The 17850-nt window shown below is 36.1% G+C and overlaps 1 protein-coding gene across 1 annotated transcript in view; it reads left to right on the top strand.

Annotated features, from left to right (window-relative positions):
• Positions 1 to 17850, top strand: part of LOC150110628 (WD repeat-containing protein 11-like) — a 355935-nt gene that overhangs the window by 168085 nt on the left and 170000 nt on the right. Inside the window, exon 13 of the mRNA XM_090399950.1 lies at positions 12014 to 12122. Coding sequence (XP_090256076.1) covers positions 12014 to 12122 — 109 coding nt within the window. The remainder of the gene's footprint in view (positions 1 to 12013; positions 12123 to 17850) is intronic.

Raw genomic sequence — 17850 nt, 5'->3', positions numbered from 1 at the left:
TTGCTTATTTTTCTGTATTTTAAAATTGTTAAACTGAAGAAGGTTTGCTATGACAGTTGCACACTGATTGCCAAACTATAAGTTATCAGTTATTTAAAACCAAAAGACAGCTTAAAGTAATAAAAACACAACGATCAACTAAGAGCAGTCAGTATATCACGATATTGCCTGCTTTTGGTTTGAATGAAGGAAAGAAGGCAACTGTTCTCGAGAGAAGCGGGAGGCATCTTCTTTTTGTGGCCTTCCACTTGATGATCTGATGTATTATTTTAGTGCATATTGAAGAATCGTCAGGGTAAACATCACAATGAATCTTCCCCAATTCCATGGCACAACCATTAGATAACTACACTTAATTACTCTGTTAAAGTGTAATAAACACATCATTAAACCAGAAGGCTATAAAATCCACATCTGGTAAGTTATTGAATGTGAGATTATAAAATTAATCTTGATGATACATATCAGGAATTTGATGATAAAGATACATAAACCAGGCTATCCCTTTTTTGTGGTTCCCACCCCCCAAAAGGTTATTGGTAATTTTATATCATTTTCTACTTTTTTATATGGCTACGGATTTTTTTTTCCCCATTTTTATCAATTTTTTTATTATGCTCCATTATCTGATATGGATGCACACCATAATAGCTCCTTTTGAAAATTCATCCTGTAACTCATAAAACCATTATTAAAAAGTTTGAAATTCATGATCAGAAATACTAATCAACTCTTTTAGGCATGTTAAAGAATTCGGGTTTTGCAGGTGCTAAAATCCAAAAACATTTTAAAATGTAATTGAAAAACAAAAAAGAAAAGAAATTGTACATCTGATAGGTACAGATGGTTTAACCAGTGATAAATAAAGTATGAGAGGAGGATATAAAAGGATTGGTAAAAGTGTGAGAAAGTGAAAATCATTAGTATATGACCAGGATATGAGAGCAGTGAATAAAGAAGTGCTATAATGGTAAACAGCTCAATGCATAGACTGTGTAGAAGGAACGATTCTGAGTTTTTGGAGTGAGTTTGAAGGAGGAATGGATTTATATAAAGGAACATCCTGTACACGAATGTGTTTGGAATCTGGAAAAAATTATTTATTAATATGTACACAAAGAGTTATGGAAACTGCATTATGATGGGAGAAATGTTTGAGAATCTTTGTGGTAGCATGACTAAATAATGCACCTGTAGTATATAGTGAAACGTGGAGCGTTCATAACTAAAAATTCACACATATCACATATACCACAGTATTAAAAATTTAATTACTGTGGTATATGTGTGAATTTTTAGTTATGCACTTGTGTAGTGGCTACCATCATCATCATCAAATTCCTGCCATGTACCCTTAAGGGGTGTACAGGATATGATAGTATTACATGAAAACAAATCTTCCTATCTACAATTTTCCTGCAAATCAGTCTGTTACTTGTCAAGACTCCAACATTATCAGATCTTATATTTCTATCGTCTAAGGCACTTTGTACTGTATCAGTCCACCTATATCTTGGTCTTCCTCTGGGTCGTTTTCCTGGCAACCTGGCAGAGAACACTTGTTTTGCTAATCTTTCTTCGCCCATTCTGTTTAAGTGACCATACCACCTGAGATTAGCTCTGCTAACGCATTCCTGGATGCTGACAATGTCAAGTTCTTTCCTAATATCCTCATTTTTAATATGATATTGCTATTGATGACATCTGTTCACTCCTCTAATCTTTCTCAGGACTCTCATATCTGCGGTCTCTAGTCTTTGGTCAAGTGTTTTACTTCTGACCCAGCTCTCAGATCCATAAGTTAAAACTGGTTTGAACACTGTCTTGTATACAGCTGATTTAGTGTTCCGATTAATTTCTCTCTTATTCCATATGAATTTATTCAATTGACTTCCATACCATACCAGCTTTGCTGATTCTGTTATCTATTTCTATATTTAATTTACCATCTTCACTAAAAATTGTGCCTAAGTAGCTGAAATGTTTTACTTGTTCCACATTTTCTCCATTCACAACACAGTTGACATTTTAAATGATTCTGCCTATTTTCATTGTCTTCGTCTTTTTATTGCTGACCTTCATACCATATCTATTACAACAGTTATTCAATTTAGTCAGAGAATCCTGCAGACTTGTAGCCGATTTATTTAGAAGTATAACATCATCTGCATAAAGCAAAGAGCTGGCATTAACATCTCCAATTTTGATATCATGTTTAATACCATTTTCCTTCATAATGTGATCCATATAGATAATGAATAACAGAGGGGATAATGTACATCCATGTCTCACACCAGATTTAACATGAAACCACCTTCCTGTACTTCCTTCAATTCTAACTGCTGACTTACAGCTCAAATAAAGACTAAGTATTGCTTGATATAATGCCCCATTGACACCATATAACTGTAGCGTATTGAATAGCTTCTCTCTTGGCACCTTGTCATATGCCTTTTCCAAATCGACAAAACTTAAATACAGATCTTTGTTATATTCCCAGGCTTTCTCGACTATTTGTCATAAAGTGAAGATCTGATCCTGACAATCTCTATTTGGCCTGAATCCAGCTTTTCTTCACCAAGCTTTTCTTTCACAATTCCTCTCAACCGTTTCTCAAGTATACTTGCATAGATCTTGCCAGGAACACTCAGTAGAGAAATACCTCTGTAATTCTCACATTCAGTTTTATTTCTCTTTTTATATATGGGTACTATGAGAGCTCTACTCCAATCATCGGGAATTCGTCCCCTCTGTCCAGGCTTTCTGAACTATGCAGTGCAGCCTCTGTAAGACTTTCATACCACCATACTTCAGCATTTCTGGTCAAATATCATCTACTCCTGCTGCCTTTCCACATTTCAAGCCTTTGATGGATTTTTCTACTTCAAGTATGGATATGTATTCCTGACTGCATGCCTGGTCAGTGGTTTTTACCACTGTGCTGACATCACTGCTTGTTTCATTTAGCAGTTTTTCAAAGTAATTACTCCATACTTCAAGGATATCTTTTTCCCCTGTTTTCATGTCACCTTTATCATCTCTAACTCCTTTTACAGCACTCTTTCCTCCATTCCTAAGCTTCTTGAACAACCTCCAGAATATTTTGCCACCTTCTTGATATTTATTTTCTATATTCTTGCCAAAGTCCTCCCATGACTTTTGCTTAGCTAGTTTTACACAGTGTTTAGCATTCTTGGATTTGTCTCTGTATTCTCTAAAGAGCACAGGCTGACTTATTTGCCAGGAACTTTTCATATGCTTTCTTCGTTTCCTTCACTGCCTCTTTAACTTCCTGTGTCCACCATGGAGTTCTAATTTTTCTATCCTTGCAGACAACTTCACCACATTCTTCTCTGGCTCAATCAATCAAGGTTTTCTTCAAGGCTTGCCACTGAATCTCTAAAGCTTGATTCCTGTTTCAAACTCTCATTTTTTCTTCAATAATCTTTGTTTATTTTAGTCTACAGTTCACATCTGAGAGCTGCTCAACTTTTATTCGCTTTAAAACTTTCTTACGTGTTATTCTTTTCAATATGAAATTCAATTTTATCCTGCTCAAGACTAAATAGTGATCGCTTCCAATTTCAAATCCTCTGTACACTCTGGTGTCCTGCACCAGGGAGAAAACATCACTATCAACAATAACATAGTCAATGAGACTTTTCTTATTTCTTGCCTCTTCTCTCCATGTGAATTTGTGCACATTTTTATGTTGGAACATGGTGTTAGTAATAACCAGTCCATGTCCTGAGCAGAAATCCAACAGATATTTGCCATTATTATTAGCTTTGCTCTTTTCTCCAAATTTTCCCAAAATATTTTTGTATGTCTGACAATCATTTCCTACTCTGCTATTTAGATCCCCAGCAAGGACCAACTTTTTCCTTCTTCATTGTGTCAGTTGCTTTTTCTAAAGCCTCAAAAAATTCCTCTGCTTCTACCTTAGTAGAACCTTCTGTGGGACCCTAGGCACAAATAAGTCTCATTGTCCATTTCCCCATTCTCATATTTGCCTACATTACTCTACTTGAGACTGCCTGCCATTCAAGAAGATTAGCCTCGTATTTGTGTTGAATACTATGGCTACTCCTTCTTTTCCTTGATTGTCATTGCCTGAATATAACATTTTGTATTTATTGCTCAGAAAGATCTCACCAGTTTTTATCTTTTTTGTTTCAGTCACCCCTATTATGTCGATCTGGTACTTATCTAATTCCTCAGCTAACTCCATTTCTTTGCCATTCAGGCTTCTTATGTTGATAGTACCGATCTTTAACTCTGATGTTGAGTTGGGGTGTGTTTTCAGATTTGTTCCAGTAGCTGACTTTTCGCTCTTCACCCTGGTTTCCTGGCAAAAACAACGGGGGCCTTGTTTAACCGGGCGACGTCCCAGCCGGCATGAAATTTTGACATGTTGTGCCATCATTTTTTATTTTGGTTTAACCAATAAGAATACAATTTGGCGGCTAAATCCCAAATTGCCAGCCTATCCTCGTTCTTTCAGTATCCAAGTAGATAACCAACAGGGTGCACCACGAGAAGGTGAAGATTGGACATTAGGTCAGAAGCCCTGGTCGGTTCTCCACATTCCTTGAAAGGCTATGTGGAGGTCTCCTCTCAGTTATTCAGCTTTGACCCCTCAGCACGCTGTAGTTGATACCAATATGCTTAATCATGGAGGAGATTATGATGAAAGGATGATTGTATGCTCATCTAGTTAGGATTTACTAATTATGTGCAAGGATTCTGTATATATTAACACAGATGTGAAAGTTGTCCAACTGAGTCATACACACACTGAAGAGGTGAGTGCACATAATAAGCATGAAGATAATGCTTATGTCTCTACACAAACATGAGCATCAGAAACAGAGGGTATCAGTTTGTTTTGCTGAATACATTGTAATCTCAAAATATGAGAATTAGTGAGAACTAGTTCTTGGAGGCTGATATACTAACTGGTATCTACTGTTAAGGGTAGTACAATTATTTTAGAAAAGATAGTCAAGATAGCAAAGAAAAGCTGAATAATTGGATAAGTACCAGATTGACATAAGGGTGACTGAAACATAAAAGTCAAAACTGGTGAGATCTTTCTGAGCAATAAATATAAAATGTTATATTCAGGCAATGACAATCAAGAAAAAGAAGGCGTAGCTATAGTATTCAACACTAAATATAAGGCTATTCTTCTTGAATGGCAGGCAATTTCGAGTAGGGAACTGGAAAATGAGACATTTGTGCCTATAGTTCCACCACTTCTACAAAGTTAGAAGTGGTGGAATATTTTGAGGCCTTAGAGAAAGGCCTCAAAATATTCAATGAAAAAGGAATAGTTGGTCCTTGTTGGGGATCTAAATAGCAGAGTAGGAAATGATTGTCAGATATACAAAAACATTTTGGTAAAATTTTGAGAAAAGGGCAAACCTAATAATAATGGCAAATACCTGTTAGATTTCTGCTCAGGACATGGACTGTTTATTATTAACACAATGTTCCAACATAAAAATGTGCACAAATTCACATGGAGAGAAGAGGCAAGGAATAAGAAAAGTCTGATTGCCTATGTTATTGTTGATAATGATGTTTTCTCACTGGTTCAGGACACTAGAGTGTGCAGAGGATTTGAAATTGGAAGTGATCACTGTTTAGTCTTAAGCAGAATAAAATTAAATTTCATATTGAAAACAAGAACATGAAAGAAAATTTTGAAGCAAATAAAAGGTCAGCAGCTGTCAGATGTGTAGACTAAAATACACAAACATTATTGAAGAAAAACTAACAGTTTTTGAGAATAAGAACAAAAACCTTTGAGGTTCAGTGGCAAACCCTGAAGAAAACAATGATTGATTCAGCCAGAGAGGCTTGTGGTGAAGTTGTCTATAAGAATAGAAAAATCAGAACTCCATGGTGGACACAAGAAGTTAAAGAGGCAGTGAAGGAAAAGAAGAAAGCATATCAAAAATTCCTGGCAAATAAGTCAACTTGTGCTCTTAGAAATACAGAGACAAATGTAAGAAAGCTAAACACTGTGTAAAACTGGCTAAACAAAAGTCATGGGAGGACTTTGTAAGAACATAGAAAATAAATATCAAGAAGGCGGCAAAATATTCTGGTGGTTGTTAAAGAATCTTAGAAATGGAGCAAAGAGTGCTGTAAAAGGAGTTAGAGATGATAAAGGTGACATGAAAATGGGAGAAAAGGACATCCTTCATGTATGGAATAATTTCTTTAAAAAATTGTTAAATGAAACAGTCAGTAACAGCACAGTGGTAAAATACCTCAGCGGGCATGCATTCAGGAATACATAACCATACTTCAAGTTGAAAAACCCATCAAAAGTCTGAAATGTGGAAAAGCAGCTATAGTAGATGATATTTGACCAGAAATTCTGAAGTATGGAGGTATAAAAGTCTTACAGTGGCTCCACTGCATAGTTCAGAAGGCCTGGACAGAGGGACAAATTCCAGATGATTGGATTCCGAATTCCATAAAATCCAGTTTTATTTCCCTTTATAAAAAGGGAAATAAAACTGAATGTGAGAATTGCAGAGGTATTTCTCTACAGAATGTTCCTGGTAAGATTTATGCAAGTATACTTGGGAAATGGATAAGGATTGTGGAAGGAAAGCTTGGTGAAGGACAAGGCGGATTCAGGCTGAAAAGAGGTGTCAGCATCAGATTTTCACTTAACGACAAATAGTTGTGAAATCGTGGGAATATGACTAAGATCTGTATTTAAGTTTTGGAGATCTGGAAAAAAAGCATATGGCAAGCTGCGAAGCTATTCAAAATGCTACATTTGTTGTCAATGGGTTATTATATCAAGGCTTTATTAGTCTTTCTTTGAGTTGTAAGTTAGCAGTTAATATTGAGGGAAGTACAGGAAGGTGGTTTAATGTTAAATCTGGTGTGAGACAAGGATGCACATTATCCCCTCTGTTATTCATTATTTATATGGATCATATTATGAAGGAAAGTGGTATTAAACCTGATATCAAATTTGGAGATGTTAATCTCAGCTCTTTGCTTTATGCAGATGACATTATACTTCTAAATAAATCCGCAACAAGTCTGCAACATTCTGTGACTAAATTGAATAACTGTTGTAATAGATATGGTATGAAGGTCAGCATTAACAAGACAAAGACAATGAAAATAAGCAGAAGCATTGAACTTATCAACTGCATTGTGATCGGAGTAGCTATGCTATAGAACAAGTAAAACATTTCAGCTACCGAGGCACGATTTTTAGTGAAGATGGTAAATTAAATATGGAAATAGACAACAGAATCAACAAAGCTGGTATTCTAGGAAGTCAGCTGAATAAATTTATATGGAATGAAAGAGAAATTAGTCAACACTAAATTAGCTGTTATATAAGACAGTGTTCAAGCCAATTTTAACTTATGGATATGAGAGCTGAGTTAGAAATGAAACACTTGACCAAAGACTAGAGATTGCAGATATGAGAGTCCCGAGAAAGATTACAGACATAACCGGATGGCATCAATGGCAACACCATATTAAAAACGAGGATGTTAGGAAATAACATGGCACTGTTAGCATCCAGGAATGGTTAAGACCCAGAGGAAGACCAAGATATAGGTTGATTGAGTATATTCTTATTCTTGCTGTTCCATGTCCATAATTTATAGAAAATTAATTCTTTCATGCATTTCTTGTGTCTTGATTTTCTAAGAAGTACTAAATAAAATAAGAAGTAGTAAATTAGCTGTATACAAGACAGTATTCAAGCCAATTTTATCTTATGGATTTGAGAGCTGGGGCAGAAGTAAAACACTTGACCAAAGACTAAAGACTGCAGATATGAGTCCTGCAAAATATTAGGGCATGAACAGATGGCATCAATGGCATGATCATATTAAAAACGAGGCTATTAGGAAAGAACTTGACATTGTCAGCATCCAGGAATGTGTTAGCAGAGCTAATCTCAGGTGGTATTGCCACTTAAACAGAATGGGGGAGGAAAGATTAGCAAAACAAGTGTTCTCTGCCAGGTTGGCAGAAGGAAGACCGATATAGGTTGATTGATACAGTAAAAAAGTGCCTTAGACGATAGAAATATAAGATCTGATAATGTTGGAGTCTTGACAGGTAACAGACTGATTTGGAGGAAAATTGTAGATAAGAAGTTAGTAATGATGTAATTTTTCATGTAGTGCTATCATAATCCTGTACACCTCCAGAGGGTTTATATCATCATCAAATTCCATCAGGAATTTGATGATGTTTTTATGCCAATATAGAAATATCCAGGTATATTTTCTTGTCAATATCTATCAAAATTAAATTATATTTTGTAATTTAAAATGATGATTTTATTAGCCTTGCAGGTATGTAACTTTGGGTCATCTCCATTCCCACTAAACTTTGCTGTTGAGTAGTTGTATAGAAAAGAAAAGGGTCTGTAATATATTGCATTCCTGTTATGGTTTAACAAAAAGAGCCTGACCTGATGTCTCTAGAATAATAGATTTATAGGCTTTTCCATGTGTCAGCAATTGACTTCTATTGTTGGGTGATTGTTTTTGTATTCAGCTACAGATTGTCACTTGAGTTTTCTCCCATTTTTTTCTTCTATCTTGAGAAAGTCAATCTTTTTTTGCTGTCTTGTATCTTGGCATACTTCTGATGTTCTGCCACTGTAAAGTTTTTCTTTCACTCTTTCTACTAAAGAATCTAGCTGTTGCATGTAATCTCTGATTTCACCTACAGATATCTCTTTAAGCCACTGATTACTGCTGTACATATAAGTTTTGTTTCTCAGGCTGAGTAATGAATCTCCTTCATCTCTGTGAAGACTTTGATGAGGGTTTTTATTGAAAGTATCAAAATATTTTGTGTGTTTACAGTTGTGATCTAAAGAATGTATTGCCAATTGCTTAGTTATACTGATTTTATGTGATATATATATATATTTGTTTGAATTTTATTATTATTATTTTGTAAATCAAATGCTTTTATTTTGGTTATAAGGTGTCTGAAGACTTGATCTCATGATCAATTAAATGGCTATTGAGGTTAATTAAGAGGTTAAGTTATTTATGAGATATCCTGGAATTCAAATCTGTGTTCAACTTGGATTTCATACTAAGTCATATGCCTTTTCTAGGTTTATAAAAACTAAATGGTGTTTTCATCCTTTCAGTCATCTTCTCTGACATCTGGGAAATTATGAATATGTTATCCATAGAAGACCTCCAGTATGTAATTCCAGCCTGATGTTCTGAAATGTTCATACAAGCCACTTCTTCTGTTTGATATTTTACTACTCTATTCAGAAGTCTGCCAATAGATGGCTTTACATTTATTCCCCTATGATTATTTAATTTTTTTTTGTGTGAATGGCCAAAATACAGGAGAAACTTCCAGTCATTAGGTATGTTATTCCCTTCTAAAACTTGATTAAATAATTTTCTTATAATTCTAAATACACTGCTTGAAAAGATGTCAACAGACATCCCCCATGGGCAAGGTGCATCGTGCCATGTAATGAGTCATGTCTTTGTGGCCAGTATAAATTGGAGGACCACGATGTTCCTGTGTCAGGGTGAAATGGCCGCAAGAGAACTGATGGAGTTTGAAAGAGGCCTTGTGATAGGATGCTGTATTAAAAGCCTATCTGCAAACTTGACAAATTGGGTCATCCCAGGTCAACAATCAATGACACCATACTGAGATGGAAGCACAGGGAGTCAACTGCAAGTGCTATCACTGAATGTGACCATAGGGTGCTACAAAAGATACTATGTAAAAACCGCATCAGCATAACACATCGAATGTGAAGTTCTGGACATTGCCTGGAACACGAACCTGCACAAAAACATTCGGAACCGAGGCTCGCAACATGGGTTTTCATGGTAGGATCGCAATATGGTAGGATCCCACATTACTCACACCAGCATGAGCATGCAGCATTGTCTTCAGCAGTGGTTCAAAGAGCATGTGCAATGGGACGTGGAAGCTTGGAAAGCTGTGTTGGAGTTACAAATCACACTACACCCTCTACTGAGCAAATGGACGGGTGTGGTGGATGCCTGCCCAGTGAATGCAGTTTGAAGTAGTATAAAACATGTTTTTCTTCAGAACTGGGTTTCTGATTCATCTAATTTACAGGTTAACAATATAATGTAATTTTTCAGCAACCTTTTTGAGTTTGATTGATATAACTGCTGATAAACAGGCACATCTGCTGTCTTAATCCCCTGCCCCTTTCTAAATCAGTTTACAGATACAAATTTACTATCACACAAGTAAAGTAACCAGTTGTGTTTTTATAAATTTTATATATAATGTATGTTAAAGTGTCAAACTATTTTAAACTTGGTTTTACTCCATTTCCCAAGTAAGCAAACAGACAAATAATTCAAGTTTGCGCCTGCACGTAGTGCAAGTCTAGGTGACCTGCAAAGGTCACCTAGAGTAGTGCAAGTCTAGACAACTCGTGGTAAAGGTGGAATAAGCTCTGAACACTATTCTTAATATTTATCCTTATGCAAAGCCCATCTCCTTGAGGAGATGTATGATGCTATGCATTAAAGGCAAGGGGCCACTACCCAGACAAGTTTCGACCTTTAATAGCAGTGGTAGTGGCCCCTTGCCTTTAATGCATAGCATCATACATCTCCTCAAGGAGATGGGCTTTGCATTAAGGATAAATATTAAGAATAATGATCAGAGCTTATTCCACCTTTACCACGAGTTGCCTAGACTTGCACTACATTGCGGGTCACCTAGACTTGGACTACGTGCAGGTGCAAACTTGACTTATTTGTCTGTTTGCTTACTTGGGAAATGGAGTGAAACCAGGTTTAAAATAGCTTGGCATCTTTAACATATATTATACCCAAGGTAAAAATTTTCTATATACAGGGTGTTCGGGATAAATTTGACAGTTTCGTAAGGAAAAAGAAAATCTTCTTTGTATCTATTAAATTTAATGAATTGACAAAAAAACATTACAGGCAGAGTTAATTACAATACTATCAACAAGATTTACTCAAAATAACCACCATTAGCATCGATCACAGCTTCAATTCTGCTTCGGAACCTCGAACAAGCTGATGCTACAGTCTCCCTGGGAAGGGCCGCAAAAACTGTTTTAATTTTATCCATTAACTGGGCTTTTGTATTACTGGAAGTGCGATTGGTGTCTTTTTCAACTGCGCCCCATACAAAATAATCCATGGGGTTAAGGTCTGGGGAGTTTGGAGGCCAAACATTTGGACTGGTGAAGTCGTAGAAATTTTCAGACAACCATTTTTGACTTTTCCCAGAGGTGTGGCAAGGGGCCGAATCCTGCTGCCATACATACGGCCTACCATTGGCTACCCTTGTTATCCAGGGCTTGACTACAGTTAGCAACTCCACGAACAAAGCCCGAATTCCAATGCCAGGGTTCTTCAACACCTGTTCCTGCAGATTTGCGAGGAATTCTGCTGTACAAACGCAATCAGATCGTCTGCTAGGGATCTTTCTTCTTGCTACATCCTCGTAGTCACCATTGCAAGCCTCTAGTTCATGCCTGATTGTTTTTACTGTATTCAGGGAGCATTGGGCAGCAGTCGTAATATCCTTATTTTGATGGCGGGCACGAATCATCATGATACAAGTTATTCTCTTCCATGATTCAGGTCGGTTCCAGCTATCCATCCTTTCTGACATCTTGTATATGAATGAAGAAGGGTCCAAACTTTTAAATGAAGAGAAGTGTGTGTTAATACATGTAACTTACGGAAAAATATAATTAATTATAAATATGTCAAATTTATCCCGAACACCCTGTATATATATATATATGTTGCAACTTTGAATATCAGATTTTTGTTTAGTTTTACACTGTCTTTTAAACTGCTGTTTTGGTAAGTAGTACTTGTATATTTCGAATTTAAAAAAAAATTGGTATAATGTAAATTTGTAACTGTTATATTATTATGCATGGATTTACAGCTAAAATAAATTATTCTGAAATGATTCTTCTTCCTTCTAGGCAATACTTTATTATTGTTTTTAAAGAAGAACCATTTGAACTCTGGGATCTTCGTACGTTAACACTTCTACGTACTGTATCAAAAAATATCCTAAATATTACTGCCTTGGTAAGTAAAATGAACAAGAGCATATGCAGTAAATAATTCTCACATAATTTGTTTTAGAAATGCTGTCTTGCCTCTTAGGTTAATTCATGTTTTGTCCATTAGGCATTCTATCTGTGTTTATTAAATATAATAATTTACTATGAAAATCAAGATTTATTGGTGCTTATATTTTGCCACTTCTTGTTATAATGGCTTAAGGGTCAAAGCTGTATAACTGAGAGGAGACCTCCACATAGCCTTTAAAGGAATGCGGAGAACCGACCAGGGCTTCTGACCTAATATCCAATCCTCACCTTCTCGTGGTGCACCCTGTTGGGTATCCACTTGGATACTGAACGAATGAGGATGGGCTGGCAATTTGGGATTTAGCCGACCAAATTGTATTCTTATTGGTTAAACCAAAATAAAAAAAATGATGGTACAACATGACAGAATTTCATGCCGGCTGGGGCGTCGCCCGGTTAAACAAGGCCCCCGTTGTTTTCGCAAGGGAACCAGGGCGAACAGCAAAAAATCAGCTACTGGAACAAATCTGAAAACAAACCCCAACTCAACATCACCAGAGTTAAAGATCGGTACTATCAACGTAAGAAGCCTGAATGGCAAAGAAATGGAGCTAGCTGAGGAATTAGATAAGTACCAGATCGACATAATAGGGGTGACTGAAACAAAAAAGACCAAAACTGGTGAGATCTTTCTGAGCAATAAATACAAAATGTTATATTCAGGCAATGACAATCAAGGAAAAGAAGGAGTAGCCATAGTATTCAACACAAAATACAAGGCTAATATCCTTGAATGGCAGTCAGTCTCAAGTAGAGTAATGTGGGCAAATATGAGAATGGGGAACTGGACAATGAGACTTATTTGTGCCTATAGTCCCACAGAAGGTTCTACTAAGGTAGAAGTGGAGGAGTTTTTTGAGGCTTTAAAAAAAGCAACTGACACAATGAAAAATGAAAAGTTGGTCCTTGTTGGGGATCTAAATAGCAGAGTAGGAAATGATTGTGAGACAGACAAAAATATTTTGGGAAATTTGGAGAAAATAGCAAAGCTAATAATAATGGCAAATATCTGTTGGATTTCTGCTCAGGACATGGACTGGTTATTACTAACACCATGTTCCAACATAAAAATGTGCACAAATTCACATGGAGAGAAGAGGCAAGGAATAAGAAAAGTCTCATTGACTATGTTATTGTTGATAGTGATGTTTTCTCCCTGGTGCTGGACACCAGAGTGTACAGAGGATTTGAAATTGGAAGTGATCATTATTTTTTTTTGAGCAGGATAAAATTGAATTTAATATTGAAAAGAATAACATGTAAGAAAGTTTTAAAGCGAATAAAAGTTGAGCAGCTCTCAGATGTGAACTGTAGATTAAAATACACAAAGATTATTGAAGAAAAAATGAAAGAGTTTGAGAACAGGAATCAAACCTTGGAGATTCAGTGGCAAACTCTGAAGAAAACATTGATTCTGCCAGAGAGGCATGTGGTGAGGTTGTCTGTAAGGATAAAAAAATCAAAACTCCCTGGTGGACACAGGAAGTTAAAGAGGCAGTGAAGGAAAAGAAGAAAGCATATCAAAAGTTCCTGTCAAATAAGTCAGCTTGTGCTCTTAGAGAATATAGATACAAATGCAAGAATGCTAAACACTGTAAAACTAACTAAACAAAAGTCATGGGAGGACTTTGGCAAGAATATAGAAAATAAATATCAAGAAGGTAGCAAAATATTCTGTAGGTTGTTGAAGAAGCTTAAGAATGGAGGAAAGAGTGCTGTAAAAGGAATTAGAGATGATAAAGGTGACATGAAAACGGGAGAAAAAGATATCCTTGAAGTATGGAGTAATTATTTTGAAAAACTGCTAAATGAAACAAGCAGTGATGACAGCACAGTGGTAAAAAACGCTGACCAGGCATGCGGTCAGGAATACATATCCATACTTGAAGTAGAAAAAGCCATCAAAGACTTGAAATGTGGAAAGGCAGCAGGAGTAGATGATATTCGACCAGAAATGCTGAAGTATGGTGGTATAAGAGTCTTACAGTGGCTGCACTGCATAGTTCAGAAAGCCTGGACAGAGGGACGAATTCCAGATGATTGGAGTAGAGCTCTCATAGTACTCATATATAAAAAGAGAAATAAAACTGAATGTGAGAATTACAGAGGTATTTCCCTACTGAGCGTTCCTGGCAAGATCTATGCAAGTATATTTGAGAAACGGTTGAGAGGAATTGTGGAAGAAAAGCTTGGTGAAGAACAAGCTGGATTCAGGCCAAATAGAGATTGTCAGGATCAGATCTTCACTTTACGACGAATAGTCGAGAAAGCATGGGAATATAACAAAGGTCTGTATTTAAGTTTTGTCGATTTGGAAAAGGCATATGACAAGGTGCAAAGAGAGAAGCTATTCAATACGCTACAATTATAAGGTGTCAATGGGGCATTATATCAAGCAATACTTAGTCTTTATTTGAGTTGTAAGTCAGCAGTTAGAATTGAAGGAAGTACAGGAAGGTGGTTTCATGTTAAATCTGGTGTGAGACAAGGATGTACATTATCCTCTCTGTTATTCATTATCTATATGGATCACATTATGAAGGAAAGTGGTGTTAAACATGATATCAAAATTGGAGATGTTAATGTCAGCTCTTTGCTTTATGCAGACGATGTTATACTTCTAAATAAATCTGCTACAAGTCTGCAAGATTCTCTGACTAAATTGAATAGCTGTTGTAATAGATATGGTATGAAGGTCAGCAATTAAAAAGACAAAGACAATGAAAATAGGCAGAATCATTGAAAATGTCAACTGTGTTGTGAATTGAGAACCTGTGGAACAAGTAAAACATTTCAGCTATTTAGGCACGATTTTTACTGAAGATGGTAAATTAAATATAGAAATAGACAACAGAATCAGCAAAGCTGGTATGGTGGGAAGTCAATTGAATAAATTCATATGGAATAAGAGAGAAATTAGTCGGAACAATAAATTAGCTGTATACAAGACAGTGTTCAAACCAGTTTTAACTTATGGATCTGAGAGCTGGGTCAGAAGTAAAACACTTGACCAAAGACTAGAGACCATAGATATGAGAGTCCTGAGAAAGATTATAGGCGTGAACACATGCCATCAATGGCAATATCATATTAAAAATGAGGATATTAGGAAAGAACTTGACATTGTCAGCATCCAGGAATGTGTTAGCAGAGCTAATCTCAGGTGGTATGGTCACTTAAACAGAATGGGCGAGGAAAGATTAGCAAAACAAGTGTTCTCTGCCAGGTTGGCAGCAAAACGACCCAGAGGAAGACCAAGATATAGGTGGATTGATACGGTACAAAGTGCTTTAGATGATAGAAATATCAGATCTGATAATGTTGGAGTCTTGACAAGTAACAGACTGATTTGGAGGAAAATTGTAGATAGGAAACTAATAATGATGTAATTTTTTTCATGTAGTACTATCTTATCCTGTACATCCCTTGAGGGTACATGGCAGGAATTTGATGATGATGATGTTATCAGGGCCTTGGGGGGAGACCACACTCCTACCAGGTGCATCGCTCAGATGGCAGATGGAAGAAACCCAAATGGGTTGCTCTGAATAAAGAGTAAAGAACTGTGGTACAAAAGATGTAGCAGAGGCATGGCAAACTGGCTACATTATTGTGCCAGTAACTTCCATGAGCCAGAGAAAGTCTACATGCCGAGATAGTGCTAATGCGCAAGGGACAGCTGACGCACCTACTCGATGACCACATAGAGTAGGTGAGAAATCAGTAGTGTGGTCAGTAAAGGACATGAAACACATAGCCACCCTGAACATAAGATCGTTATACCGACCTGGAAAACTGCAATTAGTACAGGAAAATTAAAAAAGACTGAAATGGAGTATTTTAGGTTTATCAGAGACACATTAGTCAGAGATGGATTCATGGATTTACCAGAAGGAAGATTATACTTTTCAGAAAGAAAAGATAACATACACGGAGAAGGAGTTACATTATTAATTGAGAAAAAACACACCCAGTAATTGAAATAAAACCAGTGTCTCCTAGAATAATCACAGCCAAATTTCAAGCAAAAGTAAAAGAATCAAACAATTAAAATAATCCAAATATATTCACCAGACAGTAACCATTTAGAGGAAGAAATAGATAATTCCAAAAATTGAGAACTCATGATTGTGATGGAAGATTTTAACATTAAAATGGGACAGTTCACAGCAGACAAAAAAGATGTGATGGGGAAATTTGGATACAGAGAGCTTAATGACAGAGGAGAACAATTACTCCACTTCTGTAAAGCAAACGATCTAATGATTGCAAACACATTGTTCTATCAACGCCCTAACAATAAATATACGTGGACATCCCTGGATGGTAATATAAAGAACTGCATAGACCATATTATCATAAACAAACAATGGAAAAGATCAGTAAATAATGTACGAACATCAAGAAGCTTTGATTTCGACATTGATCACGAAATATTAACTGCCAAAATGAAGATAAAATTCAACAGGAAAAACATTGAAAGATAGTTCAAACAGAAGTCAATTTTTAGAGCAGATGTGCTCGAAATTAAAACCCTCCATTTTCCAGAACAGCAGAAAATACTGGGAAAAAGGAAAAGAAGCAGCGTTATCAATTGCAAAAGATACTCTATGTACCAAAACCAAAATAAACAAATAGTGGATAACCGACGAAATCCTAGCTACAACAGAAGAAAAAATAGGGGCCCAAGATACTTGTAAACCAACAAAACAATGAAGAGAATAATGCTCTGTATTTTTTAATGCAGCATTAAAAAATAAAGTTGATAACCTGTGTAAAAAAAGCAAAAGAAAAAATGGTTAGAAGAAAAAGTTAAGAACTATATCATTCCACGTCGTGTAGTCTAAACTGTTCGATATGTCATCAAATTGATCTCTACACTTCACGTCAATAATGTTAAGCTCATACCTGGTATGTTGTATCCTTTCTCTTAATAGCGCTAACGAAGTCTTGTGATATATTCTTTTTGCTGCTGTAGATTGGATATGCCCTTTTACTACTAAGAACTTCGGGATGATAGCGAAATCTCTACATCTCTTCAGAAAAATAAGGTGGTTTAGTAACTTAGCTTTTTTGCATTTGTTCTTCTCAAAGCACCGAACTTTATGTTTCATTTGTGAACTTAATTTGTACATATTTGGTCTGATGTATTACAATAAATAACTTTTATTATTTTTTTAAGTTCATCCGACTGGCTGGTCGGATGAACTTAAAAAACAACTTAAATCATTACATCCTATCACTCCACGCCTTTATGGAGCTCCCAAGATTCATAAAGAAAACGTTCCTCTTCGTCCAATAGTTGATGGAAGATCATCACCTACATACCTACTAGCAAAGCATCTGGCAAAATTAATGAAAGGAACAATTATACACACAGAGACCTACATTAAAAACTCTCAACATTTTGTAGAAAAAATCAAGAGTAGCCCTCTGTCACCACCATACGCAGACCTTTTTATGGAAAAACTTGAAAAGGATATTCTTTCCACCATTGTGCCAAAACCATCAATTTGGTGGAGATATGTCGATGACGTGTTCATCATCTGGAAAGACACCATGGAAAACCTTCTCGTATTTCTGAACAAAATCAACTCACTACACAATAAAATCAAATTCACTATAGAACTAGAGAAGAACAAAGAACTTCCTTTTCTTGACAT

This window comes from Typopeltis vanoorti, chromosome 1, assembly GCF_054136105.1.
Source record: "Typopeltis vanoorti isolate ZY-2024b chromosome 1, IOZ_Tvanoo_1.0, whole genome shotgun sequence".
NCBI classification, from domain to species: Eukaryota; Metazoa; Arthropoda; class Arachnida; order Uropygi; family Thelyphonidae; genus Typopeltis; species Typopeltis vanoorti.
This window is presented reverse-complemented; position numbering and strand designations above follow the sequence as displayed.